Below are 27639 nucleotides of genomic sequence, written 5' to 3' on the forward strand. Positions count from 1 at the left end.
CAAATTTCGTGCATGTAGGTTGAACGTGGACGAGGGGCTAATTTTTTCCAATTTTCTAGGTGGCGCTAGCGTGCCATTTTGCCCCGCCCATCTGCGAAACCCACAAAATACGAAATTTTTCACCAGTCCTGACATGCGTGCCAAATTTGGTGAGTTTTTGAGCATGTTGCGGCCCCGAAAATGGCACTTACTTTGCAGAAAAAATAAAAAAAAAAATAAAAAAAAATAATCCTAACAGTTTCAATAGGGTCCTCGCACTGTTAGTGCTCGGGCCCTAATAATAATAATAATCCTAACAGTTTCAATAGGGTCCTCGCACTGTTAGTGCTCGGGCCCTAATAATCCTAACAGTTTCAATAGGGTCCTCGCACTGTTAGTGCTCGGGCCCTAAAAACAGTAATTAGATTACCGTTACTTCCCCGTAAACAGCCTGCGTTACTGCGTTAGTTAACCGTGATTTTGTTAAGTCAGACTGTCTCGTGACATGAGTCGTGCGTGAATAAAAATTATGAATGAGCGCCGCGACATCAGTGAGAGACGACTAGAGCGCGGGAGAGAGCAGCCGAGCTGCCAACTCTCACACACGCTCACACGACACCCCCCCGATTTCTCGCGCTGAAGTGTCAATCCCGTCCGTCAAATGCCTGAAAGATGACTATATCTATAAATCTATCCGTTGAGCCACATTTGTGATTGACTAGTTATACCACAAATTAGTTAAAATCTCCCGGAATCTAGAGCGAGCGCGCATGCGAGACTGTGTTCCAAAGTCCAAACTTCGTATCGCGCACACGATGAGGAGAGCAAGAGAGAGACTTGCGTACTATGCAGAGAGCATCCTGATCTAGAAACTGGACCCCCGTTGGAGAATGTCAAAATTCTACCTCAAATCTGAGCAAGCATGTCACGAAACAGTCTCACACGTAAAACAGCAAGCCGGTATAGGAATGTGAAACTTACTGAAAAAAACCCTGAACCCCCGTCTGACATGACCGCTGCGGCTATGGTACATCCACCACTGTTTAACTCCGAAAGAAAGAAGAAAAAAAAAAAAAAACTTGAAGCCAAAATGTGGCATGCAACAGCATTTTCTGTTTTGATCAACTAATTTTTACTCCTCTCTGCACTTTACTGTTAAAAGACGTAAGTGTTAATACTTTGTAAAATAGTCAGGAGCGACTTTCATGATTTTATTGTATTTGTACATCTATTCAAATGAAGGATTTTACAAAATATATTTATTTGATATGCTGGAATATGTAGAAATTTATATTAACAGAAGAGGGGCTGTCTTTTTCATTGAAATGGTGGAATGTGCAGAAAATATAGGTTTAAATGTTCAACAATTTTCTTCTAGTCTGAGATTCCATTAATTTAATTTTTACTTGATGCAATGTGCATAAAGTTAAAATATTGAAACAAATAAAACAAGTTTAAAAAAAGAGAATGTTTAATTTGATTACATTTTAGATGATGGAATATGCAGAAAGAATAGAATTAGGCTGAAAGGTCTATGCTTTAGCGTATTCAGGTCGTGCATTATGTTTTTGAAAAGTAACTTAGTAAAGTAACTAGTAAAGTAACTAATTACTTTTGAAAATAAGTAATCAGTAAAGTAATTGGATTACTTTCTTTGAGAAGTAATCAGTAATCAGTAACTAATTACTATTTCCAAGTAACTTGACCAACACTGGTGCTCGGGCCCTAAAAAATAACCCTAACAGTTTCAATAGGGTCCTCGCACTGTTAGTGCTCGGGCCCTAATAATCCTAACAGTTTCAATAGGGTCCTCGCACTGTTAGTGCTCGGGCCCTAATTAAAGCTGCAAGCAGCGATGGGCGGGCCCTCACACCTGTAGCACGTCGGGGTCTGAGGCAGCCGCGTTGCATTTTCTGCAGCAGAGCCAGTGCGGCTGTGCATTTGCTACGCTGCTTCGTTAAAGGTCACTTCCTGTTGCCAGCAGGTGGCGCTATGACTTAGGGTGAATGTCGGCATGTAGATTTGTTCAGGGCGGGACTCTTGTAAAGGTCACTTGCTGTTGCCAGCAGGTGGCGCTATGTCTGTGGGTGAATGTTGCCATGTAGATTTGTTCAGGGCGGGACTCTTGTCAAATGTGTAAAATTTCGTGCAGATCTGGGCATTTACAGCCAAGTTACTACAACTTCCTGTTTCATGGCGAATCATCGACGCCACGGACATGCCCATCGATGAAAACGCGCCGATAGCACAACTTTACATCGTCAATGCCTTTAGAAGGCACAGCAAAAATTTGAAGTCGATCCGACTAAATCCCTAGGAGGAGTTAGTTAAAGTACGTAATGAGTAAATTATTATTCACCCAATTTAAATTTCATTAATTTTATTTAAATTAGCACTGGTTAAAATTTATAATAAAACAAGAACAATATATTTAATATATTCATCAATAATAGACCGTTTAAATATCACAAATATAGAATATTTTTATTTGCGTCTTATCAACGTTTAACCTGTTATCATAACACTGAATAATTAAACTGCGTGTTTCCTAAAGTGCTTGATAGTACTAAAGTGCTTGAACACCTAATAATTTAGGCTGCCAAACTATGATGCCTAAACCTTATCTGTATATGGACTATGGAATCTGATTAATTTTAAATTAGGTAAGAAGTTTATCAGCTAGGCCAGGCTGGGAGACCAGCTTGACCATCTAAGCCAGGCTGGGAGACCAGCTAGATCAGGCTGGGAGACCAGCTAAGCCAGGCTGGAAGACCAGCTTGACCAGCTGACCACCAACTTGACCAGGCTGAGAGACCAGCTTGACCAGCTAAGCCAGGGTGGGAGACCAGATGAAAACCAGCTAAGCCAGGCTGGGAGACCAGCTTGACCAGCTAAGCCAGGCTGGGTGACCAACTAAAACCAGCTACTTCCAGCTTAAACCAGCTAAGACCAGCCAACCAGCCTAGGCTGGTTTTAGCTGGATTTTTTAGCAAGGTTTACTTGGCTACAATAAAATCCATAGATATAAAACAACTTAAAAATATTGACACAGACAGTTAACGTTAGTTTAAACGTTTGTTAAACGTTTATTGTCATTTTTGAAAAGCTGAGGCAAACTGCTCTGCTGCTCGCAACAGCGCTCGTACAGTACAATTTACAATACAATACAGACAATGCAATCTAAACAAATCAAATAAATTACATTAAAAACAAACATGCAGGTTCCCTATCGAGGGAACTCAACACTGCGTCGATAAAATCGACTCTTTGGGGACGCTCCCTAAGCGTGCGCCTCTGAAGTATGAATGAAACTAATCCAATCCTGATTGGTGTTGCTTCGTGACGTAACATGTGACGGCATACCCGGAAGTATAAAAGTGACGCTGTCACAACACACACTAGCTTTCGCTCTTCAGCAAGCGCTTTATGTTGAAACTGTCTGTCTTATTTGGTGTTGTTTGTCTTATTATTGAAAAGAATGGCCAGTGAGCAGTTCAAGAAGTGTGTGCATCCCTGCCCTCGTTACATCACGGGTGGGGACGCACACTCTCTCTGTGTGAATTGTTTGGGAGTGCAGCACGCACGGGCAGCTCTCGAGGGGGCTGCTTGTGAAATGTGTGAGGCTATGCCTATTAGAGTGCTGCGCTCCCGGCTGGCGTGCTTTGACGAGCACGGTCAGGCTCGCGTTCCCCAGGGTTCCGGTCCCGCATTTGTCGAGGCGATGCAGCGACTGAGATCCTGGGGTTCGCAGCGGGATCTGGCGGAGGAGAGTGAGAATGCTGAGGCATTTTCTCGCTCTCCATCGGCTGATCCCGCGGCCTCTGAGAGTGGTGTGGGAGCCCGCGCTGCGGTTTCTCCTGCCCGCGATCAGGTCCCGATGCTTGAGCTGTCTGCTTCTGAGGAAGTGGACGTGCTCAGCATTGATGCGGACGACCGTGATCTCAGCGCGCCATCACGCGGCCTGAATTATGAGGAGCTGGTGGAGGTTGTGACGCGCGCTGTGGCCAGACTAAACATCAGCTGGCCACAACATGAGCAGGAAACGCAAGTCACAAGTAAAATGGACGAGCGTTACCTGCAGTGCAGGTCACAGCCTCACCGCCGGGGTCTGCCGTTTTTCCCGATCTCCATAAAGAGATCACGAGAACGTGGGAAAGACCGCATTCATCCCGTGTTTCGAGTCCCAGTATAATAGATTACAGCAATGTTTTGGGGGCTCGAGATATGGGATATGGGAAGATGCCGAAGGTGGAGGAGGCTTTAGCGAGCTATCTCTCTCCCGAATCGGCGTCTTCCCTAAAGACCCCGGTGTTGCCTAGTAAGCCCTGCAGGGAAACATCTGCATTAGTGGGCAGGGCTTACATGGCGGCGGGTCGGGCTGGTTCATGTCTGCACTCGATGGCGATTTTGCAGGCATACCAGGCCGACCTCCTGAAGGATTTGGATGAGGGGGAGGGGCCTACTCCTGAGGACATCTCAGAGTTGAGGAAGGCCGCAGATTTGTCTCTCCGGGCCACTAGGGAAGCAGCCTGCGCTATTGGCCGCTCTATGGCGGCCATGGTGGCCACGGAGAGGCATCTGTGGCTGAACTTATCTGGGATTAAGGAGAAGGATAGGTCCTTCCTGCTGGATGCGCCGCTTTCGGCTTCTGGCCTGTTCGGCGACGCCGTTAATTCGGTTGTCGACAGGTTTCAGGAGTCGAGAAAACAATCTGCGGCGTTCCAGCAGTACCTCCCCCGGAAAGCGAAGGCCAAATCTAGTAGGGTGGGGCAAAGCGATCAGCCCCAGCCATCAGCCAGCTCCTCCCACAGGGCAGAGCAGAAGGAGAGCGTTTCCTCTAGAGCCCCCCCTCCGGGGTCTTGGCAACAGAGGAAACGCTCCCAAAAACCGAAGTCCTCCGGCCAGAGGGGCGACCTGAGGGACGTCATTCAGGCTAGGAGGACTTCGGAAAAGAGGTCCTAGCCACGGCAGAACTTCAGAGGGCTGCCCCCTCCGCAGTGAGACAACCGAGGTTGTTCTCACAGAGGTTGTTCTCACAGCGGGGCCCTCTAGGAAAAGATGCAGGTCCGCCGTTAACAGCGTTTCGGGCCGCATCAATTTCCAGCGAAAAGACGATTTTAAAACATCGGTTATGGTCGCAGGGACCGAATCGACTACAGCCTGCCAATATTCAGCTTCAGGTAGTCGAAAAGAATACCCTGAAGACACCAGAGGCCAGCCTCGAGAGGCTGGTACCCTTAGTAGATTTTGTAGAGGGATGGTATCATCTTCCCAACATATCTCCATGAGTCCTGCAGATAATACGAGTTGGGTACAGACTGCAGTTCGCGCACCGCCCCCCCAAGTTTTCTGGGGTGGTGCTCACTCCGGTGGTCCCAGAGCAGGCTCAGGTGCTGGAACAAGAAGTACAGACTCTGCTGTCGAAAGGAGCCATAGAACGTGTTCTTCCGGTAGACAGGGAGTCCGGGTTTTACAGCCGGTACTTTATAGTTCCAAAGAAGGATGGGGGGTTAAGGCCAATTTTGGACCTCAGGGTGTTGAATCGGTCTCTGAGAAGGTTCAAATTCAGAATGTTGACCATTCCAACAATCGTGAGTCAAATCAGGTCCGAGGACTGGTTTGTCACGATAGATCTGAAAGACGCCTATTTTCACATCTCCATCCTTCCATGTCACAGGAGGTACCTGAGGTTCGCTTTCGGGTGCGAAGCATACCAATATCGGGTTCTTCCGTTCGGCCTAGCACTCTCTCCCCGCACATTTACCAAGTGTATGGACGTGGCCCTTGCTCCACTGAGACTTCAGGGGTTTCGGGTATTGAATTATCTCGACGACTGGCTTATTCTGGCCCAGTCTCGGGAGATGGCAGTTCGGCATCGAGATGTCGTTCTTGGCCATATTCAAAAATTGGGGTTAAGACTCAATTTGAAGAAGAGTGTGCTAGAACCGTCCCAGGGTACGACCTTTTTGGGAGTCGTGTGGAACTCGACTACAATGCAGGCACGTATGTCTCCCGCACGTATCGAGTCAATTCTGGCGATGGTATCCAGGGTGAAGCTAGGCCAAGCCGTCACTGTGAAACACTTTCAAAGGATGCTGGGCCTCATGGCAGCGGCATCCAACATTATTCCTCTGGGCCTCCTTCACATGAGGCCCCTCCAGTGGTGGTTGAAGACCAAGGGGTTCTCACCCAAAGGAAATCCGTTCCGTATGATCAGAGTAACGCGCAGGTGCCTTCAGTCTCTGCAAATATGGAAGAAGCCTTGGTTCCTATCCCAAGGGCCAGTGTTGGGGGTGTCATGTCGCCGGGAAACCGTTTCGACAGACGCCTCCCTTACTGGCTGGGGCGCGGTCATGGACGGCCGCTTTGCCAGGGGTCTGTGGCAGGACCATCATCGCACTTGGCATATAAATTGCCTGGAGATGATGGCTGTGTTCAGGGCTTTGAGGAGCTTCCTCCCAGACATCGAGGGTCGCTACGTCCTAATACGGACAGACAATACGTCAGTGGTGGCCTATTTGAACCGACAAGGGGGACTCAGATCGCGCCCTCTGTGCAAACTGGCGCATCAGATTATCCTTTGGTCCCAGGGGAAGATATTGTCAATAAGGGCAATGTATATCCCAGGGGTTCAGAATCGGGGAGCAGACATCCTGTCGAGGCAGGGGCTGAGGCCCGGGGAATGGAGACTTCATCCGGAGGTGGTGAAGTCGATATGGGAGAGGTTCGGACCGATGGAAGTGGATCTGTTTGCGTCTCAAGAGACGTCCCACTGTCCACTTTGGTTCTCCCTCTCACATCCAGCCCCGCTGGGGTTGGATGCCATGGTACAGGCTTGGCCGAAGCTTCGCCTGTACACATTTCCCCCGATCGCTCTGCTCCCAGGGGTCCTGGAGAGGGTCCGTCAAGAGGGCATCAGTCTACTTCTGGTTGCCCCGAGATGGCCGACACGAGTATGGTTCTCGGATATAATATCACTCCTCATAGCTCCGCCGTGGCCGATTCCTCTGAGGAGGGATCTATTGTCTCAGGCGGAGGGCACAATCTTCCACCCTCGCCCAGAGTTGTGGAAGCTGTGGGCCTGGCCTCTGAGGGGGTTCAGTACCTGAATGCTGGCTTATCAGCTGAGGTGGTTGAAACCATACTTAGCTCTAGGGCTCCATCTACCAGGAGATTATATGGCCTCAAGTGGAAGGTGTTTCTCACTTGGTGTAGAGAACGAAGGTTGGATTCAGTAAACTGCCCAGTGGCTTCAGTTCTGGAATTCCTTCAGGATCGTTTCTCTGCGGGTCTCTCCCCGTCCACTCTTAAGGTGTACGTGGCTGCCGTTTCGGCTTTCCACGCGCCAGTAGATGGTGGACCTCTGGGGAGGCACCAATTGGTCATTAGGTTTCTCCGTGGTGCTTGGAGGATGAGGCCGGCGACCAGGTCCAGGGTTCCTGCCTGGGACCTGGCGATAGTTCTGGAAGGGTTGTCCCTCGCTCCCTTCGAACCTTTAGAATCGGCTTCGCCTAAGGACTTAACACTAAAAATGGTCTTTCTCTTAGCGATTACCTCTCTGAAGAGGGTGGGAGATCTCCAGGCCCTGGCGGTAACGCCAGCTTGCTTGGAGTTTGCCCCTGGCAAAGTAAAGGCCTTTTTGCACCCGAGTCCGGGCTACGTGCCTAAAGTTCCTTCGAATACGGCTCGCTCTATAGTCCTTCAGGCATTCCATCCTCCACCTCATGTGTCGGCGGAAGAAGAGAGGCTTCACTTGCTCTGCCCCGTCAGAGCTTTGAGTGTATACCTGGAAAGGTCCGCTTCTTGGAGAAGATCTGACCAGTTGTTAGTATGCTTTGGGTCACCTAAGAGGGGTCTCCCGGCGACCAAACAAACTATAAGTAACTGGATTGTCCAGGCTATTACTGAGGCTTACAAGGTGCGCGGGGTTCCTTCACCTTTGGCCTTAAGGGCTCACTCGACTAGAGGCATGGCTTCCTCTAGGGCCCTTCTGTCGGGAGTACCTCTGCAGGAGATTTGTGAGGCAGCCGGCTGGGCTACCCCACATACTTTCATCAGGTTTTATAGTCTCAACCTTCCCAATACGCCCGGTGCACACGTACTCGGCCCTTGCTGAGTGCCTAATCAGTTTCACTTTGGGGCGGGTCTGTTCGGTGCGTGGCCTAGTGGGTACTCATTCCCCAAAGAGTCGATTTTATCGACGCAGTGTTGAGTTCCCTTGATAGGGAACGTCTCGGGTTATGACTATAACCCTTGTTCCCTGAGAAGGGAACGAGACACTGCGTCGTGTTGCCACGCCCCTTTTTAGACCCTTGAGCGTCTTGCTTCATCGCGAGGCTAGTGTGTGTTGTGACAGCGTCACTTTTATACTTCCGGGTATGCCGTCACATGTTACGTCACGACGCAACACCAATCAGGATTGGATTAGTAAGTAAGTAAGTAAGTAAGTACATTTATTTGTCCTCGTGAGGAAATTTGTTTGCATAGCAATCAAGTAGGCATTTCAACATACATACGACATACATCATACACACACACAAAAATAAATAAATAAAAGAAAAAATACAAAGACACATACTACTACACTTAGCCCATAATTCCACATACCCTACACTTATTAACTACCTATTTGATTTAAGCAATACCAGACCAGCTGAGTATCCTATACCTATGTAACTTAGCTATTTAAAAGCTTAATTGCTTGAGGCACAAATGAAGACTTTGATCTATTTTTAGTGAATAGAGGGAGGCAGTACCGTCGCCTAGAAGGCAGTAGTTCGAATGAAGAGGCAAGAGGGTGCCTCTTGTCTCCCACAATGGTTTTTGCCTTGTTCATTACTCTTTCCCTGTAAATGCATTCCACACTTGGTAACGTGATCCCTAATAGTTTACTGGCCAGTGTTACTGTTTTCCTTACAGACTTCTTCTGTGCCTCAGTAGCATTTCCAAACCAGAAGATGATGCAGAAGGCCAACACACTTTCAATAAAAGAAGAATAAAACATCTGAAGCATTTTGTTGTGAACATTAAAAGATGACAATTTCTTTAAAAAGTACATTCTTTGTTGAGTCTTAGTACTGATGAGGTCAGACCACAGATCCCATTTAAGCTTATGGTCAATCACTATGCCAAGATATTTATAATTTGTAACCGATTGTATAGCCTCCCCGTTAATAAAAGTTAAATTTGATGATTGTGTCATTCTAAAATCAATGGACATTTCTTTTGTTTTTGTGGTGTTTAGAAGGAGGCTTGACTTTTCACACCAATTTAAGAAATAGTCAAGAACTGGCCCATGATCCTCCTTAGTTTCATTCATACTTCAGAGGCGCATGCTTAGGGAGCGTCCCCAAAGAGTCGATTTTATCGACGCAGTGTCTCGTTCCCTTCTCAGGGAACAAGGGTATAGTCATAACCCCAGACGTTATCTTACCTCAAAAATCAAGTCTTCACTACAGAACATGGCCATTCGTATTTCCAAAAGTTTCCAATAGACTCATGAAACTTAAGTCCAATCAAACAAAAAACAAGACAACCTCCCAAACAGTCTCTTACAGAGCATCGTGCAGAAAAAGCACCATCCACCGTGGAAAGTTTTAATCCAGTCGTACTTTTTCCAGCTGCGCTGAAGTCACGCTCACTACTTCTGCTGCTGGCGGGACACTAAACAGAGAACGAGCCGGACGCGCGGATCGCGTTGCCGGGAAACCTGTGTGCGCGTGTGCGTGCCGTGAGCAGACTGTCAGTCATATATGTCAGTATGATAGGTTATAAAACGTCTTTCTATGTTTGCTTTTCAATAGTCATCTTCTCATATTTTATTTTAAGTAATATCTAAAATAGGCTATAAAAAAGATAAGCCTAAAACAGGCCCGAGGCCCGGCCCGCGTGTGAACTATGACGTTAAAATTGGCCCGAAGCCCGACCCGAGGAGTGTAAATAAGTCGGGGCCCGTCGGGCTCTGGCTGAAATGCAGGCCTCTAGCCAAGACAGAGGGTGACGACACCAGGGGGCTGACTGACAGCGGCGGAGCAAGTGGGAGAGGAGACCAGGGTGAAGCTGTAGGGCCGACGACACAGGGTGATGATGAGGGACTGCAGGAACATGGTGATACCGTATGCTCAGGTGACGGAAGTGACGACAGGGACACGACAGGACACGGTGGAGACAGAGGGAGTGAGGACCAACGGCGAACTGAGGGGAGTGAGGAGTCCAACAGAACCAGGGGGTTGAAATGACGAGGCGAAGCCGGAGGATGGAAGTCCATAGGTGAGGGAAGGACGACGAGGGACCAAAGTGAATCCGGGGGGACGAGGGAGCCTGGCGGAACTGGACCTGAACTGGACTGAGGGGCCATGGTGGAGCTGACGGAGGTAGGAGCCAAAGAGGAGCAGATGGGACGAGGGGCCGAAGAAGTGTCCAGGGAGAGGAGGTTGGAGGAAGAGACCGGGGATCCACCGACCAGGCTGGGTCAGGAGGGCTGGAAGACAGAAGGGCTGACAGGTCACAGATGAGAGGCGGCGGGAGAGGGAGGCTGGGTGGGATCCTGGTCTCGGGTTCTGGCTGGACGGTCTCAGGACGGACCCTGGACGGGCTGTCTCGGCGGGACGAGACCCTGGATGGGTTGTCTCGGCGGGACGAGACTCTGGACGGGCTGTCTCGGCGGGACGAGACTCTGGACGGGCTGTCTCGGCGGGACGAGACTCTGGACGGGCTGTCTCAGCGGGATGAGACTCTGGCGCTGGCTGGACGGTCTCTGGCGCGGGCTGGACGGTCTCTGGCGTGGGCTGGACGATCTCTGGCGCGGGCGGGACGGTCTCTGGCGCAGGCGGGACGGTCTCTGGTGCGGGCAGGACGGCAAAGAAGGCTGGTGAAGGGAAGATGGTTGGTGTGTGTGGTTGAATGGTGCTGTCATCTTTAGCCTCACCAACGGTGAGGGCTGACCCACTCAACCACAACACATGGTCCACATAACCGGCGAGAGTTCCTGGAAACGCTGCTGCTGGGGCTTGCTGGTACAGATGATTGTCCAAAGGTATGGAGACAAGAGGATCCTGGGACGTGTAGTGCAGATGACAAAGACAGACTGGTGCAGACGAAGGACTGTGGCAGTAGGGACCAGAAAAATCATGTCAGATTGATACCTTTGTTTGGCCTCTTTACAACCACAAGGAAATAATCACAAAATATAATGAAAATATGCATATTTATGCATGTTATACATGGTGGTCAAAATCTTGACTATTTGTTGATGCCAAATTGACGTCAAGGTGCCTGCTATCATTTAAATATAGACATACAATAATATATGATATCATATGGTATAATTTACATGTATATGATGTAGTAGCCTATTTGAGTTGATATTACTTGCCATGCTCTGATTTCTGAGAGATGCACACATAGACGGATTTGTGCTCATTTTTATTTGGACTTATTTGGCTTCAAGAACTCCCCTAATCTATTCCAGTAAAAAAATAATTCTGAAGGATAACCCACCCACTTTTTTTTTTTTTGCTTCCGACACCCATGGTAGCACCCAATAATATGGCTCCGGGCATTCGTAAACCACGCCTCAAATATGAGAAAATGAACATGTGGTTTCCAGACCACGTCTAATTCTCAATGATACGTATCTCTTTATGAACTTTTTGAAACATCAAATAGAATGGAATACTTCTCTTAAATATCTTCATTTGTGTTTCAAAACTTACCCGAGTATTGTCACCACCTTTCTACTGGTGGTGTGTACAGTACATGTGTGTATAGCTGTAAAATACTGTATTAAAAAAGAATGCTTTTTAAACTGTTAAAACTAATAATAGTATATTATTATCCACAACGCAATGCAGATTAATAACAAAAAATACACATACATATTTCACTGAACTTCATCCATCAGAAAAGTTGAAGTCATTAAAATAATATATTAAATGAAATATTGAAATTTAAGATTTCACTATGTGATGCATTAATTACTAAATCAAAAAGAAAAAAATATCCAAATGTTTCTATTCTTTTGATATATAATCATTCCCATTTTTTTCTAAAATGGTGTATTTTGAGAGACTTACATTACTGTATGTCAATTGCAATATAAGATTGTGTGTGTTACATATTTAGTTATTTTCGTGTTAGCTGTTTTTAAAGGGGTGGTGTAATGCCCATTTTTTCAATATGTAAAATAAGTCTTTGTTGTCCCCAGAGTGTGTATGTGAAGTATTAGCTCAACATTTTTACAGCACGCTCATGGCACCTCTTAACCGTTGCCGAGCGTCGGTGCACTGAAGCGTTTTTATTTTTTTATATAATTCAATGTTACTATCTTATTTACCGTTATTATCTTGACAAACTTTACGATATAAGACTCAAGTTTCAGTATTTGTCCACTATTGTATTCTGAGAAACTTATAGTGACAGTTATGTCTTAATTTGTGTCAGGAGTTATGTTATTAAAAAAGTCGATAAAGAGAAAGAGTAGATACCTTTATATGAATTATGACTGTCAGCCGCTCCCATTCAGAAAAAAAAAAAACATGAAAAAAAACTTCTGTGGTGTCGTCATGACAGCGCTTGACAAAACATCGTCCCTCGGGGCTCAACAAGGTGCACTTTACCACAAAGTGCTTAACTCCCTTCGATCTCACCACCGGTTAAGACTCTCCCAGGGGCTGAGGAAGTGGCAGTGGCAGGTCTGTCATGTTGCCGAGATGACCACTGGGTGGACAATGATCTAGAGCTTATGGGAGGGACAACTCTGGCGCATCTGAGCAAGAAGTGGCTCATGGCCTTAGATTGCTTCAGAGATTCCAATAGCCTCTATGAAAAGGTGCCCATGGTGTTGCTAAGGATGAAACCAGTCATCCTTTTCTGAGGCCGTATGGTGTCATTGTCCAAAGCACCAAATGAGATCGGTTTGCAAGCTCCATCGGAGGGGCAAAGACTGTCCTCAGCATGTGAGAACTTAGGCTCAGGTTACCAGGGGACACATGGGCATCGATGAGCCTTCCTAACGCAGCTGCCGCTGCTTCCTTTCCCATGGCTTGCCTGGGTGATAGGGGGAAGCGAAGGCCAGTTCCAGCACGATAGAGATCCTGGTGTGCAGGACCCCAACTGTCATCTCCTCTCAGTGAGGGCAGTCTGGTCTATCCAGTGACATCTCGGCGTCACGTCTGTCTGGGAGCTGGATAGGTCCCCTGCTTGCTCGACATACCTTTTGGGTCATTTTTCTTGTCACCGGATCGCTAAAAGGGAGGGGTGAAAAGAGCATTGTCCACTTGAGAGGTGTACTTCAACAGTGAGAATTGTATTCTAACAGCTTCATCTTAAAGGTGAAGTCAATGATGGACCTAGTTAGGGGCAAGTAACAGAAACTGTATGTCTCCTCCTCAGGTTTCATGGCTCCAGAACTACTACAGAAGAAAGAGTATGACTACACTGTAGACTACTTTACTCTTGGGGTCACTGTGTATGAGATGGTTGCTGCCAAGGGACCTTTCAGGTGTCGTGGAGAGCAGGTACACACACGCATACACTTTGGCTCTCTGTTAAGGGGCCTTCACGAACAGTGATTTGCAGTGACAAAGATGAAGTCATTGATTATTAAATTATTAATTATTAAATTATTAATACTTTAATTAAATTAAAGTAATTCGAAGTGAACTCAACAGTTTTTTTTTTCTGTATCATAGGTAGACAACAATGAAGTGACACGACGGATTCTGAATGACCCTGTCTCATACCCCCCAACCTTCAGTCAGGAGCTCAAAGACCTCTGTGAAGGACTGATGGAGAAAGAACCAGACAAGAGACTTGGCTTTAAGAATAATGAGTGTGCTGAGCTGAAGAACCAGTCCTTCTTTAAAGAGCTCAACTGGGGGAGACTAGAGGCTGGTATGGTCCATTAGATATTTAGTGAAGAATATGCATCATAAACCACTTATGAAAAAGTACTATGGTATTAACAATGTTTTTTAGACATATTCTTTAAAGTACCAATATGCAAATATAGTGGTATATGAATATGGTAATCATAAAATCATATGATAAAAATCAAATGACCATCTTATACCATCACTAGACCAATGTATTTCCTTTTTCAGGTATTATAATTTAAACATAATTCAAATAATTAAAAAAAAAAAAAAATTTTTTCTTTCTTTCCATCTTTCACACAGGTATGCTTTCTCCTCCCTTTGTTCCGGATCCTAAAATGGTATATGCCAAGGACATTGATGATGTGGGAGCATTCAGCACTATCAAAGGTGTTGTGATCGACAACAAAGACAATGAATTCTACGGTGAGTTTGCAACTGGGAATGTACCAATTCCTTGGCAGGATGAGATGATCGAGACAGGCGTGTATGGGGAGCTTAACATCTGGGGACAAAATGGAAAACTCCCGAATGACCTGGATCCCAACTATGTGGAAGCAAAAGGAGGGGGGTGTGTGCTATTGTAAACTAGAAAGAAGCAAAACACAAAATGAAAAAAAAAAAAAGAAACTGATGGGTGCACAGGAAATTATTCGTGGTGAACAACAAAGGCATGAATTATGTAATCGAATAATGATTGTGTAACTCAAAAGGTCTCCACATGTAGACCTACTGTATGTAGGGGAGCGCGGGGCACAACCTAACGCAGGGTTAAATGTAACACGGACGTTTTACATAGTTCGTCAGGATCAAGCAGGCTGTCTTTCTGATCTTCTTCTCTCGCTGCCAGATAATGGTCTCCCGCGAATTTGCGGAGAGTTTTGATTATATTTCGTGAAGATACTGAACAAAGACTGTTTTGACACCATGCAAGTAAATTTTCATCATAGATGAAATAGATTTCTATCATAGATTTTTTTCAGTTTCTGAGTTGGGTGTATACGTTTTCAAATCAAACTTCATATTGCCTTAATCACTGTCTTGTTGGCTCAAACATAGCACCGTTTTGAAACATGTCAGCAATTCTTAGGGACTGTTAGCTAGGCTTAAAAATATGTAATATACGGCGGGGTTAGTTGTAACACAGTGTTACAACTAAGCCGCCAAGTGTACAATGATAATCAAATGAAAACGGAGCCACAAAACTTTTCAGGTTTGAGTATACATTTAACTTTGTTGGATGTTCACAAACAATGTTGGAATTTAAAATGTTTAAAATTTAGTGTACTATGAATGATAACTTGTTTATTTATTAAAAATATGGCCTGTTTTTAATGCAATAAACCCTTTAAATTTTTATTCTAAGCTCATTTGTATTATTATGACTGTTATTATTATTCATAATAATAATTGTACATGCAGCTGCCACACACAAATCTAATTTAATTGCAATTACAATATTTTATTTATTATTATTTATCGCAAAACTGTGCAGCCCTTTTCTATGTCTCTATCCATGATATTGATCCACAATAGAAGGATGATTGGATGAGGGATGGATGTATGGATATCTGTCTATACAGATGCACAAACAATATCAAACTATTCAAATAAAATAATACTGAATTATGTGTGTTACACACAAGTGTTACATCTAACCCCTCTATCTGTTACAATTAACCCCACATATTGGGTAAGTTGTAACCTTTGCATTTCTGTCACTTTAAGTCAAGTCAAGTCACATTTATTTATATAGTGCTTTTCACAATACAGATTGTATCAAAGCAGCTTCACAGTGATAACATGAAAGTAGTACAACACAGATCAATAATATTGTTAAATATTAAATATCCCCAACTGAGCAAGCCAAAGTAAGGCAACAGTGGCAAGGAACTAAAACTCCATCAGATTGGATGGAGAAAAAAACCTTGGGAGAACCCAGGCTCAGTCGGGGGCCAGTTCTCCTCTGGCTAACATTCATATTGTTTATATATAAATATTAAATATAAATATTGTTTATATAAAACGGCGCCATAACATATCGCCAGCGTTGAGTCGTCTCTTCACAAGCGTTGGTCCTCTCATCACAGGCATTGGGGCATCCGAAATCCCCATGAGAGGCTGGATACAAAACTGGACCTGACGAACGCCATTTTTCAGCAGAAAGGCAGATGGGAAATAATTAGCATAGCTGATGTTCATAATGATTTCCATTATACGAGAGTCTGTGTTAGAAAACCACTATCTCACAAACTCTCCTTTTAAGTTTGTGAGATAGTGAGATTCGCTAGATTCGCTAATCTTGCGAATCCACATTTGAATTCATTTATGTTTTTGAACTAACGTTATTCATCAATAAAATGATGAGAACACAATCGGGCTAAACTTTAAGTGCAACTGTACGAAAATGGTAGGTCCTAGAAAAAAACTTTAAGGGCCCTATCTTGCACCCGGCGCAAATGACTTTACACACAAACGCATGTCTCATTCCTATTTTGCACGCGCGCAAAGCGGGATTTTCCCCTCCACAGACGCACGTCGGTAAACTAAGGAATGAACTTGCGCTCCCTGGGCGGTTCGGCGCAAACATTCCCTGGTGCTATTTTACACTTCCAGAAGACAATTGCGCCACTGACCAGAAAAAACCTGGTCTAAAGTCAGTGGCGCGTTGTTCATAATGCTATTTTAAGCGCGCATGCTTGGCCATAATGTAGCGGGTACACAACGCGCATACACTTATTCTCTCATCAACACAGATGCAGTAGTTTTTATTTTTACAAATCATACATTATAACAAGGAAAAATATTAACACATGATGGAAATCATTGTGGTTTACATGAAGATGAAAAAACCTTATTACCCATTTTTTAAGGCTAATTGGCTTTATGCCCAGCTGCACTACTTCCTGAACTTCAGCCAGCTCCTTGTTTCCTGTCTGCCATTATTGGCCAAATTGATTAATTCAGGTGTGTCTGATTATTGTTGCCATGACTACTGAGGTCAGGTACATCTGAATTAATCAATTTGGCAGACAGGAAACAAGGAGCTGGCTGAAGTTCAGGAAGTAGTGCAGCTGGGCATAAACCCCATTTTAGTACTGAAGGATCAGACCTGTTTGCCCAATAGTGGCAAGAAACATACGTATATAATGTTTAACCGACGCTGATGTGCGAGGGTTTCTCCCATCCCCACAACGTCACCTCTCTGTCTTTCACCGTCCTGACGAGAGCGTCGGTCTCATCGGTTGTGAACGCTCCTGGCGCGCGCCTGGTAAACCCGCCGTCATAATAACAATCCGTCATGCAACATGTGCACCTGATCTTAAAGGGTATGTTGGATGGCGATCTGATTGGTTTATTTCACGTTACGCCCAAACCACCCCAGATAGCAAACTGACATTGAATCAACGTGGAAACGACGTCTCTCATGACATTGAAACAACGTTGATTTGCTCATCGAATTAACGTTGAACCAACGTCAGACGCGGCATTCTTCAAAGCTAAATGAAATCGAAAATTGGTTTGCTTTCATAACGTTGAAACAACGCGTTGATTTCAAGTTGATTTTCCGTTAGTTTTGAAAGAATGACGCATCTGACGTTGGTTCAACGTTAATTCGATGAGCAAAACAATGTCAGATCAACGTTGTTTCGATGTCATATTTCCACGTTGATTCAATGTCAGTCTGCTATCTGGGACACCTATGAATAATGAAGCTACTTCAGACCAACCCCTTTTAGATTTTTAGACAAGAGGCATTTATCCCACCGGGAAAATAGCAACAGCGCCGGGACCTGCCCACGAAGTTACTTGCACCATGCGCTTTGACACTTGCGTTTCAGATCGTTAAAATAGGGCCCTAAGTGTTCATTTGTAGCAGAGATGTGTATGTTGCTTGTGTAAAAAAATAATAATAATCTAACCTAATTATTTTTTAAAGAGCCCCTATCATAGCATTTGAAATGTTCCTATTTTTGTTTTAGGAGTTCCCAAAAACAGTTTAACATGCATGCAAGGATAAAAAAACACTTTATTTGTCTTATAATATGCATTTATTTTTAACTGATTTGCTCACGACTCCCAAATGATTCGTACAACGACTCATTTTTCCAAACCACTCCTTTGCGTGACGCTAATCGGCGGTGATTGGTCAGATGACAGACCCAGTCAGTTATTGTTTGTTAGAATAACGCATAAACATATTGATAAAGCACTGCAGTACTACAAGACGCTCTATTCTTTATGACAACTCCAATAACAGCGACAAACATTTCACATATTTAAAAAAAAATTGACATTGGAGACCTAGAAGCTGCGCTGAGCGTAACTTACACACACACACACACACACACACAGATACACGCGCACACACATACTGCCCCGCGCCCGACGCTATAAAACCGTTCAAAACCCATAAAAGCAACAATTATTAATAATACTTACAGGTTGTGATTCGAAGGAGGAAGCTGATCCATATACACTGGGTAAGTAAGTTACTGAGCCCTCCTTCAGGAACAACCGCTTGCGAATCCACATTTGAATTCATTTATGTTTTTGAACTAACGTTATTCGTCAATAAAATGATGAGAACACAATCGGGACTCTAACCACTGATTCTTCACATGCTCGTCCCTGGTAAATGAAAACAAAGTGGCTGAACTATCTTTGCATTATAGAACACAGCGTCTTCTCGACATGATGCTATGATGAAGTATTTGAATGTGTAGACTTCAAGTTTACACTTCCGTCTGCGCGCGCAGTAACTGGCCGCGGCCAATATGTATCTACGTCACTACGAACCAGCTAATGACTCGTTTCAAAAACAATTCATTTCATAGACTCAGAGTCGACTCTCACTTTTGAAAGACAATAACTTTATATACTGTGCACTTTCAGATATAAATCTTTGCAGGATGTTTTCATTCCCTTAGAGCTATATTCCACACCATATGAACAGTCATTTTCAAAAATCCATGATAGGGGCTCTTTAATTAATTGAGCCAAAACCAAAATGCGTTAGGTTGTGCCCCGCTCTTCCCTACATGGGCACATGAGATTTTTAAAACTATTTTTAAACAGTAAGCAAATTACCACAACTCACAAATTGTACAAATTAAGATTTTTTTCCTGATACATGTAGCTCTGGTGGAAATGCAAAATTATTGTAATGTACATGAGGTAACGTTACCGATAATGTTATCTGTATTTGTATATTTACAGTTTCATGAGGGAATTTTTGGTCATGGAGGATGTTGCCATAAAAAGAGGAATTAAATCTAGTAAATGTAAAATGAAGGAACCGAGAAAGTAACACACATCAGCTTACGTGTCATAGAGGAACTGAGATCCTTGCTTACTTTTATGTTTAAAAAAATATATTTTTTAGACATTTTTTAAAAGATACCATGTTTACTGTTTGTCAATGAATAGATATTTTGAACATATGATACATTTGGTTGTATAGCAGTGTCATTAGTAACTTGACAATAACAATAAAATAATTGTATGTAGGAAAATAGAGTCTTGTGCTTTTATTGTCAACTATTATGGTTAACAATCAGCTGCTTTGCTGAAATGTTGAACTGGGAGTTTTCAGGTAGTTTAAAGCTGAAGCAAGACATGGAAAGTTGTGCAATTTTGGTGGTATTTAGTTTCCAGAGGAAATGTCTCTGAATAGCTCAACAACATTTATATAATATGCTCCAGCCCTCCCGTGACCCTACAGAGGATCAGAGTTTTGGAGAATGGATGGAATATAATATAATATAATATAATATAATAAAATATGGCTGTATTTGAAAATGGTGAACAAGAAACATTTATTGTGAGGCAGGTTGGCAAAGGAAGTCTTGCTGGTTAAGTTAATTAAAAAGGGGACACCAGCATCATACACAGGTAAAAACATCAGCAGATAGCTTCCTAGTGTAAGTCACAATTGTAGAAATGAGAAAAATTGATTTTGGATTATACATTTTTTTTAAACTGCATCATCTTATCTCCTGGATCTACAGTGTCAGTGTGTCACTATATAATGTACAACAGTCCATTTGGTGTGGTGACCTACTTCCCTCTTAGGCCATGTGAAAGACCAAAGCACAACATCTGAAAAGAGAAGTATCATCATTAGTGACATTTATTTACAACACTTAGAGCAAGTTTGCTCAGAGGTTAGGATAACACACCAGCGGAGATAAAACATTTCTTGACATATTGTGTATGGCAGCCCTGATTGCTCAATGAAAGGTAAATAAACTTATTTTCTTGTTTTAAAGATGTTGAACAAAGAGTGACAACACAGGTTTCACTGACCAAGAAGAGGCTGAAATTTTGGGATTTTGTTGCATTAGTAGTTGTGTTTGGAAGTTTAATAGTATGTAATATTGTGCAGTAGTCCATGAGTCTCTGGATTTTAATGTGTAAATCTTGCTCATTTGGACACGGAAATTCTTTTAGAGAATCAAATGGATAAATCAATCTGCAAACCATCAAGTGGAAAACCTACCATTCCACAGAAACCTAAACTTCCACCAAAACCAAACCTTAATACTTTACACCAGTCAAGCCTCTTTGGTTCATCAAGCAAAGTGGCTCAGGCTTTGCTTAACTTTGAACCAGAAAAAGGCACGCAAACAGCAATAAACGTCAACAGTAAAGAAAGAAGATACTCTGAAGATATGAGCCAAAATAGACAGGCTTTGGTGGTTGAAGCCAGATGTCCAACCAGGATAGAAAACCAGGATATATCTTCATTCTCAACACCTAATAAAAGTGGATGTAGAGAATGGGATAAAAAAAAGATCCTGGAAAAAAATTGTCAGCTGGCAGTAGATGATGTGGATGTGCATCGATCAGGTAAAGATTTTTTAAAATATGTATCTGTGTGTGCTTTATATTGTATGCGATGTAGGTTTAGAGTAATTCAATTAAAACAGTTGAATAAGGTATATAAGTAGGCTATTATATGAAACCTACACTTGACACTTTCCTTGAAGATTTCCTTTCCTCTATTATGCAAACCTTTACAGTATTTGTTATTGACATAAATGCAGGTAACTTGCAAGGAGAATAAACATGTTTTGTGAAGTCCATTACTGGCTGTTGATAGCATGAAACCATCGAGATTCAAGAGGCATTCAATGTTAAATGTTCAAATTTTGCCTACGTTTATATGAATTACCGTTTAACACTTGCTGTGAATATCATGCTTATAATGAATTATAGCTCCATTTATACTTATTCATATCTAATATTAATAAGTAATATTAGTATTATTATATATTATAAATATACATAAAGACTCATTAAAGGAGTTGTTCACTTTTAAAAAAAACTTGTGCTGATAATTTACTCACCCCCATGTCATCCAAGATGTCCACATCTTTCTTTCTTCAGTCGAAAAGAAATTAAGGTTTTTGATGAAAACATTCCAGGATTTTCTCCATATAATGGACTTCAATGGGAACCAAATGGTTCAAGGTCCAAATGAGAGTTTCAGTGCCGCTTCAAAGGGCTTTAAAGGGGTCATGAACTGGCTTTTTAAATGTTATTATATTGTTGTCTGAGGTCAACTTATAATGTTCGCTTGGTTTTTGCATTCAAAAACATCAAAATGCACAAGTAATAGGCTATTTTGTACCCTGGTTGTGAGCCTACCTAAAAAACAGTTGGTTTTTATGGGCGTGTCGCACTGAAGACTTGGAAGTAAACACCCACTGCTGCGAGTGGAGAACAGTTTTGCATATTATAATGAGTTTAACTCACCCGTCGGTGTACGTGGGGGAAAACGTCCTATGTTGTCAAATGGCAACCGGATTCGCCCATACATGTTCAACCCAGAGTCCGTGTGTTGCACAATATTCCTGTCAGATCCAATATAGACGGCACAGCACCGTTCTTTACTCTTAATCGGTCTGCAAATCCAGTCTTGTTGACAAAACAATCCTCAGTGAAATGAAGCGAACAGACGACGATGTTTTACCTCATCAGCTGCTGGAACGTCATTAAAAATAAATTTTATCCATGCAGTCCTATTGGAATCCACAGGAAGCTTATGCAGCGACTGTCTTGCACAACCAGGCACTGCACAATATTCTGTATTGCTCGGTAGCGATCCAGTTTGAGGTAAGCATGTACATGTATGATACTTATGTGTGTAATGCGCGAATCGGTGGGTTATCAATGGGCTAATCGATGGGCTAAACCTGCCGTGGTGAAGCAGGCGTTGATCATCTTCTGTGGGGGTGGTGTTTTATCCTCTTTGTCGTCATAGTTCCCCACTTTTAAAAACGAGTCGTTTTTAGAGGCTGTGTCAATAAAAGCTTTTATTGGACTAACAAGGACGTTTTCAGTTCTGAAACTTATAATATGATGACCTCTTAGATGTCAAAAGCTTTTTTAAATGACACCAGATGATGAATAAGGGTCTTATCTAGGACCCTTCGAGTCATGACTATTACGACCCTTGGCTCAAGGGAAGCAACAAAAACAAGGGACACGCGCAAACCAAATTATAGGCTCAAATGTTTGTTTAACTACAAATGATAAGACAAAAACAAAATAATGAAATGACAACAGTTAAAGAAAATAAAAGTGTTTCTGTAGTTATCAGCAAAATCAGTGTGTAGAGCACGATGCATGGTTGAAAGTGTAATACAATGTTGAGGTTTGAAATGTAAATGCAAAAAGCAACAAAATACAACGCAAGCAAAACACCAAAGCAAAGTCCAAAACCAAAAACCCTCCTCCCTTGGCTCAGATGGTGATTAAGCGTCTAAGGTCACAGGTGTTTCCAGTGTTGAGGCAATTAGGCAATTTGATGCAATTAGTGGGCTCAGGAACCAACGGACACTGAAAAGAATGGGCTCTATGCACGGCGGTATTTCCGGTGAAGGATTAAGGATGCTCGATGACTTCCGGTCGTATAGAGTCCAATGCAATACAGAGAATTTATATTGAATTTTATAGTCCATGGTTATAATAAAGAAACGTTAGTCACAAAAACAGATAAAACAGACACCCCTCATTGTGTTTATGCTTCTTTTTAAAATTATATTAAATAAACATAACTATATATAAAATTACATCTAAACGTATGTACGTTTCGTTTCAAAGACGGGAGGACAGTAAATTTTGAAGACTCTGCCATAATCCCGTTTTCCTCGGTTCTCCTCCGCTTTAATCTACACAACCGGAAATGGACGAGCATCCTTGCGTCAAATGCGGAACTTATGCGTGCATATAGCCCATTGAGAAAGGTTAATAGATTATGATCCGTGTAACTGGATGGTCTACTCCATCCACATCCGACTGCTGAAGAACAGCTCCAGCCCCAACATTACTGGCATCAACGTGCAACGTAAAGTTTATCAAAGCATGGAGCCATAAGCACGGGTGCTGAACGCAGCAGGGATTTTACGTTCTCAAAAGCCAATTCGCAACTGTAAGACCATAAAAACTTTGTCTTACCGTTTAACAAGTCTGTAAGTGGTGCTACCACAGTAGAGAAATTGTGACAAAAAGATTGATAATATCCTACCAACCCTAAAAACCTCATAAGCTCTTTCTTGGTCGTTGGGGAAGGAAAATTCTGGATGGCTTGCACTTTAGCCTGTATCAGACACACTTCTCCATTCCCCACTACCTTCCCAAGATACGTCACGGTTGCTTTCGCAAACTCGCATTTGGCCAAATTCACGGTAAGTCGAGCATCAGACAAACGTCTCAACACCGAACGCAACCGTGTTAAATGAGACTCCCAACTGTCACTAAAAACGACTAAATCGTCCAAATAGGCGGCACAACCCTCAAGACCACAGATTACACGGTTCATGAGGCGTTGAAAAGTCGCCGGAGCATTTCGTAGACCAAAACTCATGACCCGGTAAGAATGTAACCCTGACGGGGTGACAAAAGACGAAATTTCTTGTGCTCTCTTGGTTAAAGGCACTTGCCAATAGCCCTTCAGCAAGTCAAACTTGCTGACGAACTTGGCTGAACCAACCTGGTCCACACAATCCTCGACTCGGGGCAAAGGAAAATAGTCCGGCTTTGTTGAGGCGTTAACTTTACGGAAATCCGTACAAAATCTTACAGTACCGTCTGACTTTCCAACTAAAATACACGGAGAAGCCCAATCAGAAAAAGAAGGTCCCTTACGAAACAAAAATATATTGCAATGTATTGGAATATACCATGTAATATATTAGGCAATATATTCCCATACTGTATATAGGATTTAATATTTATATTGTCCAATATATGCATAGTCCATATATTTATATATATTGATACATATATTGCAATCAAGACCAAAATAGTCACTATATTTTTTACATATAGTTTGTCTTTTTAAAGTCTGTCTTTTCAATGCTTTAATATACTGCAATATATGTGCTATACATACATACATATATAAAATTGTATGGATATATATATATATATGTGTGTGTGTGTGTGTTCAATATATTGTGGAATATATTTTAAATATATGTTTAATTATATGGAATATAAATATAAATAAAATATATGTATAGATATGTGTTCCATATATTGTGGAATATATTTTAAATATATGTATAATTATATGGAAATATATAAATAAAATATATGTATAGATATGTGTTCCATATGTTGTGGAATATATTTTAAATATATGTATAATTATATAGAAATAAATAAAATATATTTATATTTATATGTTCCATATGTTGTGGAATATATTTTAAATATATTTAAAATTGTATGGAAATATATAAATAAAATATATGTATAGATATGAGTTCTATATATTGTGGAATATATTTTAAATATATGTAAAATTATATGGAAATATATAAATCAAATATAGCAGACAATACATTGCAGACAATCTCAGAGATTTGTATATATATATATATATATATATATATGTGTGTGTGTGTATATATGTATGTATGTATATGTGTGTATGACCGTCGCCTCTCACCTATGCCCATCTACGTCTGCACTGGGCGTGGACCGCAGCCTGCCGTCCAAGCCCTGCAGATTCACGGCCCACCAGGCGGATAAGGCGTACGCGGCAGCGGGAGAGGCAGTTTCAGCTCTCCACGCCATGGCTATCCTCCAGGTATTCCAGGCGAAACTGCTAAAGTCTCTGGATGGCGTCGCCTCTGTCGACGCTGACGCCGTCCGGGACCTTCGCTCGGCGACGGACCTTGCGCTGTTGGCCACTAAACGCTCAGCGCAAGCTGTCGGTCGCTCTATGGGTTTTCTGGTCGTCCTCCACAGACACCTGTGGCTGACTCTGTCAGATGTTAAAGATTCTGACCGGAAAACCCTGCTTAATGCTCCCATCACCCAGGCTGGTCTCTTTGGGGACGCGGTGAAGGCTGTCACGGAGCGTTTCTCGGAGACCCAGAAACGTGCCAAAGCCATGAGTCACGTGATCCCGCGTCGAGCACCCCCGTCTCAGCAGCGTTCGCGCTCGTCTTCAGCTACTCGCCGCCCTCAGAGTTCAGGGAGTCAGCCCACAGTGCATCGCACCGGGCCGGATGCTCGTGCTTCCCGGGGAAGACAGTGGCCAGGTCCTGGGAGGAAGAGCCAAGGCCAGAGAAGGAGCCCGCGCTGAGGGAAGGACAGCGCGCCCCCCTCCGCGCCAAAGCCGTCTTCCTGATGGATTGGGCAAGATGAAGAGAGAGCGCGAAGGGGGGCTTGCTGTCCTTCCCTCAGCGCGGGAGCCTCCAAGCGCCGTGTTCATCGTATCCCTCATGTTCTGTTGAGAGACGATCGAATGTGTGTAAATGCTGTTTGTTCAATAAAAGCATGTACCCCTTCACAAAAGGAGCTTTTTCTTCCTCTTGCACCTCACATTGTGTCACCCGCCTTCTCACGGGACAGTGTAGGGCCACAATCTATGACTATAATGGCATCTCATGGGCAAGAGATTGCCAGCACCACACTCAGCCCACCGCGAGCCGCCCTCCCGCCAAGGGTTTCTGCCTCGCGGGAACGCGGCTCCAGTCTAAACACTACACTGGAGCTATGACCACAGTTCGAGCTCACACTCTGAGTCATTTTCTGGGCGCGTGGGAATCAATTACCGGGATTTCCCCATGGGTGTTAAGCATAATTCGTCACGGGTATTCGCTTCAGTTCAGATGCAGACCACCCCGCTTCAACGGCGTGATCCAGTCATTAACACTGCCCCAAAATGCCCCCGTTCTGAGACAAGAAGTGCTCAGCCTGCTCGAGAAAGGAGCTATAGAACCGGTTCCCCCGAACAAGAGGGAGAGCGGTTTCTACAGCCGCTATTTTGTGGTACCGAAGAAAGGGGGGGGGGCTCCGTCCGATCCTGGACTTGAGACCCATAAACAGAGCGCTTCACAAGCGCGCGTTCAGAATGACAACTCTGAAGCAAATTCTGGCACAGGTTCGTCCCGGGGATTGGTTCGCTTCAGTGGACTTAAAGAACGCGTACTTTCATATCCAGATAGCAGCGCGCCACAGGTGTTTTCTGAGATTTGCGTTCGAGGGCACAGTTTACCAGTATTCAGTTCTCCCGTTCGGATTGGCTCTTGCCCCCCGCACCTTTTCGAAGTGTGTGGACGTGGCGCTGTCTCCCGTCAGGTCGAGCGGAATGCGCATCCTAAATTATCTGGACGATTGGCTGATTTTAGCCCATTCGCGAGAGGTGCTAATCGGTCATGTGGAATTATTACTCCGTCACCTAGACTCGCTGGGACCACAGGTGGCAGCAAACTCAAACCTGCCTCGTCCCGTCCAGGAGCCACACGTGTAGCCTCCAGAGATCGGGACGAGGGTGCCACAGAGTGCCCCGTCTCTGAGTGAGTAGATCTTGTCTCAGAGGAATAGGCCAAGGAGGTGCTGTCGCGAGGAGCATGATATAAAAATAGAAAGTGCTTGTTTATAAATAAGTGGTAAAGAAGAAAATCAAGGATTGGTGAAGAAATTCTCCGGAGCTACAAACACAAACACGCGCACGCGCATGCGCAATCCAAGTATTGGTAATTTGCTTTCTTCTATTGGTGGCATGTTTTGTCTTTTTCTCTGTATTGGTTTTAATTGAAACTGTGATGGTCCTAGTAAGTCTCTATTGGTAATTTGCTTTCTTCTATTGGTGGTAAACGTTTTCTATTCGATACCATTAAGGACCAATAGAACACCTTTGAAAATTATAGGTTACATGTTGGTATCTACTGGACACCATTATGAACCATTAGGACTCCAATAAATTTAGTGTTTCCTTTGGTTTGATAATAATGATTTAATGTAGGCTACACATGATTAATAGGCTAGATACAGTTTTTAAAAACTGGTCATAGCCATTGGTCAAAACATTGGTCCCATGTGATTTCAGGTTTAACAGCTCTTGTCGGGAGTGATCAGGTCAAAACCTGACCCACACAGATAGGTTGTCCTAACCATTAAATATATTCAAATCACGACCAATACAAATTTGTAATGGAAACCATGTTCAAATCATGACCAATACAAATTTGTAATGGAAACCATTAAATATGTTCAAATCATGACCAATACAAATTTGTAATGGAAACCATTAAATATGTTCAAATCATGACCAATACAAATTTTTAATAGAAACCATTAAATATGTTCAAATCATGACCAATACATGTTTGTAATGGAAACCATTAAATATGTTCAAATCATGACCAATACATGTTTGTAATGGAAACCATTACAAATCAGAACCAATACAAACTCTAATGGAAACCATTAAATATATCATTGCCAATACAAATGTGTAATGGAAACCTATACAAACCAA

At 43.3% G+C, this 27639-nt stretch overlaps 3 protein-coding genes across 4 annotated transcripts in view; all 3 read left to right on the forward strand.

Annotated features, from left to right (window-relative positions):
• Positions 1 to 10217, forward strand: part of LOC120472285 (rhodopsin kinase GRK1) — a 60109-nt gene extending 49892 nt beyond the window's left edge. Inside the window, exon 5 of the mRNA XM_089129770.1 lies at positions 9823 to 10217. Coding sequence (XP_088985896.1) covers positions 9823 to 10217 — 395 coding nt within the window. The remainder of the gene's footprint in view (positions 1 to 9822) is intronic.
• A 117-nt stretch (positions 10218 to 10334) lies between these two features.
• LOC148981640 (rhodopsin kinase GRK1-like) lies at positions 10335 to 14440 on the forward strand. Its single transcript, XM_089129771.1, has 4 exons — positions 10335 to 10482; positions 13372 to 13496; positions 13671 to 13872; positions 14157 to 14440. The coding sequence occupies exons 1-4, from the start codon at positions 10335 to 10337 to the stop codon at positions 14438 to 14440; spliced, it is 759 nt and encodes a 252-aa protein (XP_088985897.1).
• A 5449-nt stretch (positions 14441 to 19889) lies between these two features.
• arhgef15a (Rho guanine nucleotide exchange factor 15a) overlaps positions 19890 to 27639 on the forward strand; it is an 82718-nt gene continuing 74968 nt past the window's right edge. The window contains exons 1-2 of one of the 2 annotated variants that reach the window (XM_039662456.2): positions 19890 to 20096; positions 20307 to 20705. In XM_039662456.2, coding sequence (XP_039518390.2) covers positions 20090 to 20096; positions 20307 to 20705 — 406 coding nt within the window. In that variant the 5' untranslated portion in view covers positions 19890 to 20089. The remainder of the gene's footprint in view (positions 20097 to 20306; positions 20706 to 27639) is intronic. The other variant, XM_039662458.2, reaches the window with a different exon arrangement.

Source organism: Pimephales promelas, chromosome 4, assembly GCF_988280905.1.
Source record: "Pimephales promelas chromosome 4, fPimPro1.hap1.1, whole genome shotgun sequence".
In the NCBI taxonomy this organism is placed as follows: Eukaryota; Metazoa; Chordata; class Actinopteri; order Cypriniformes; family Leuciscidae; genus Pimephales; species Pimephales promelas.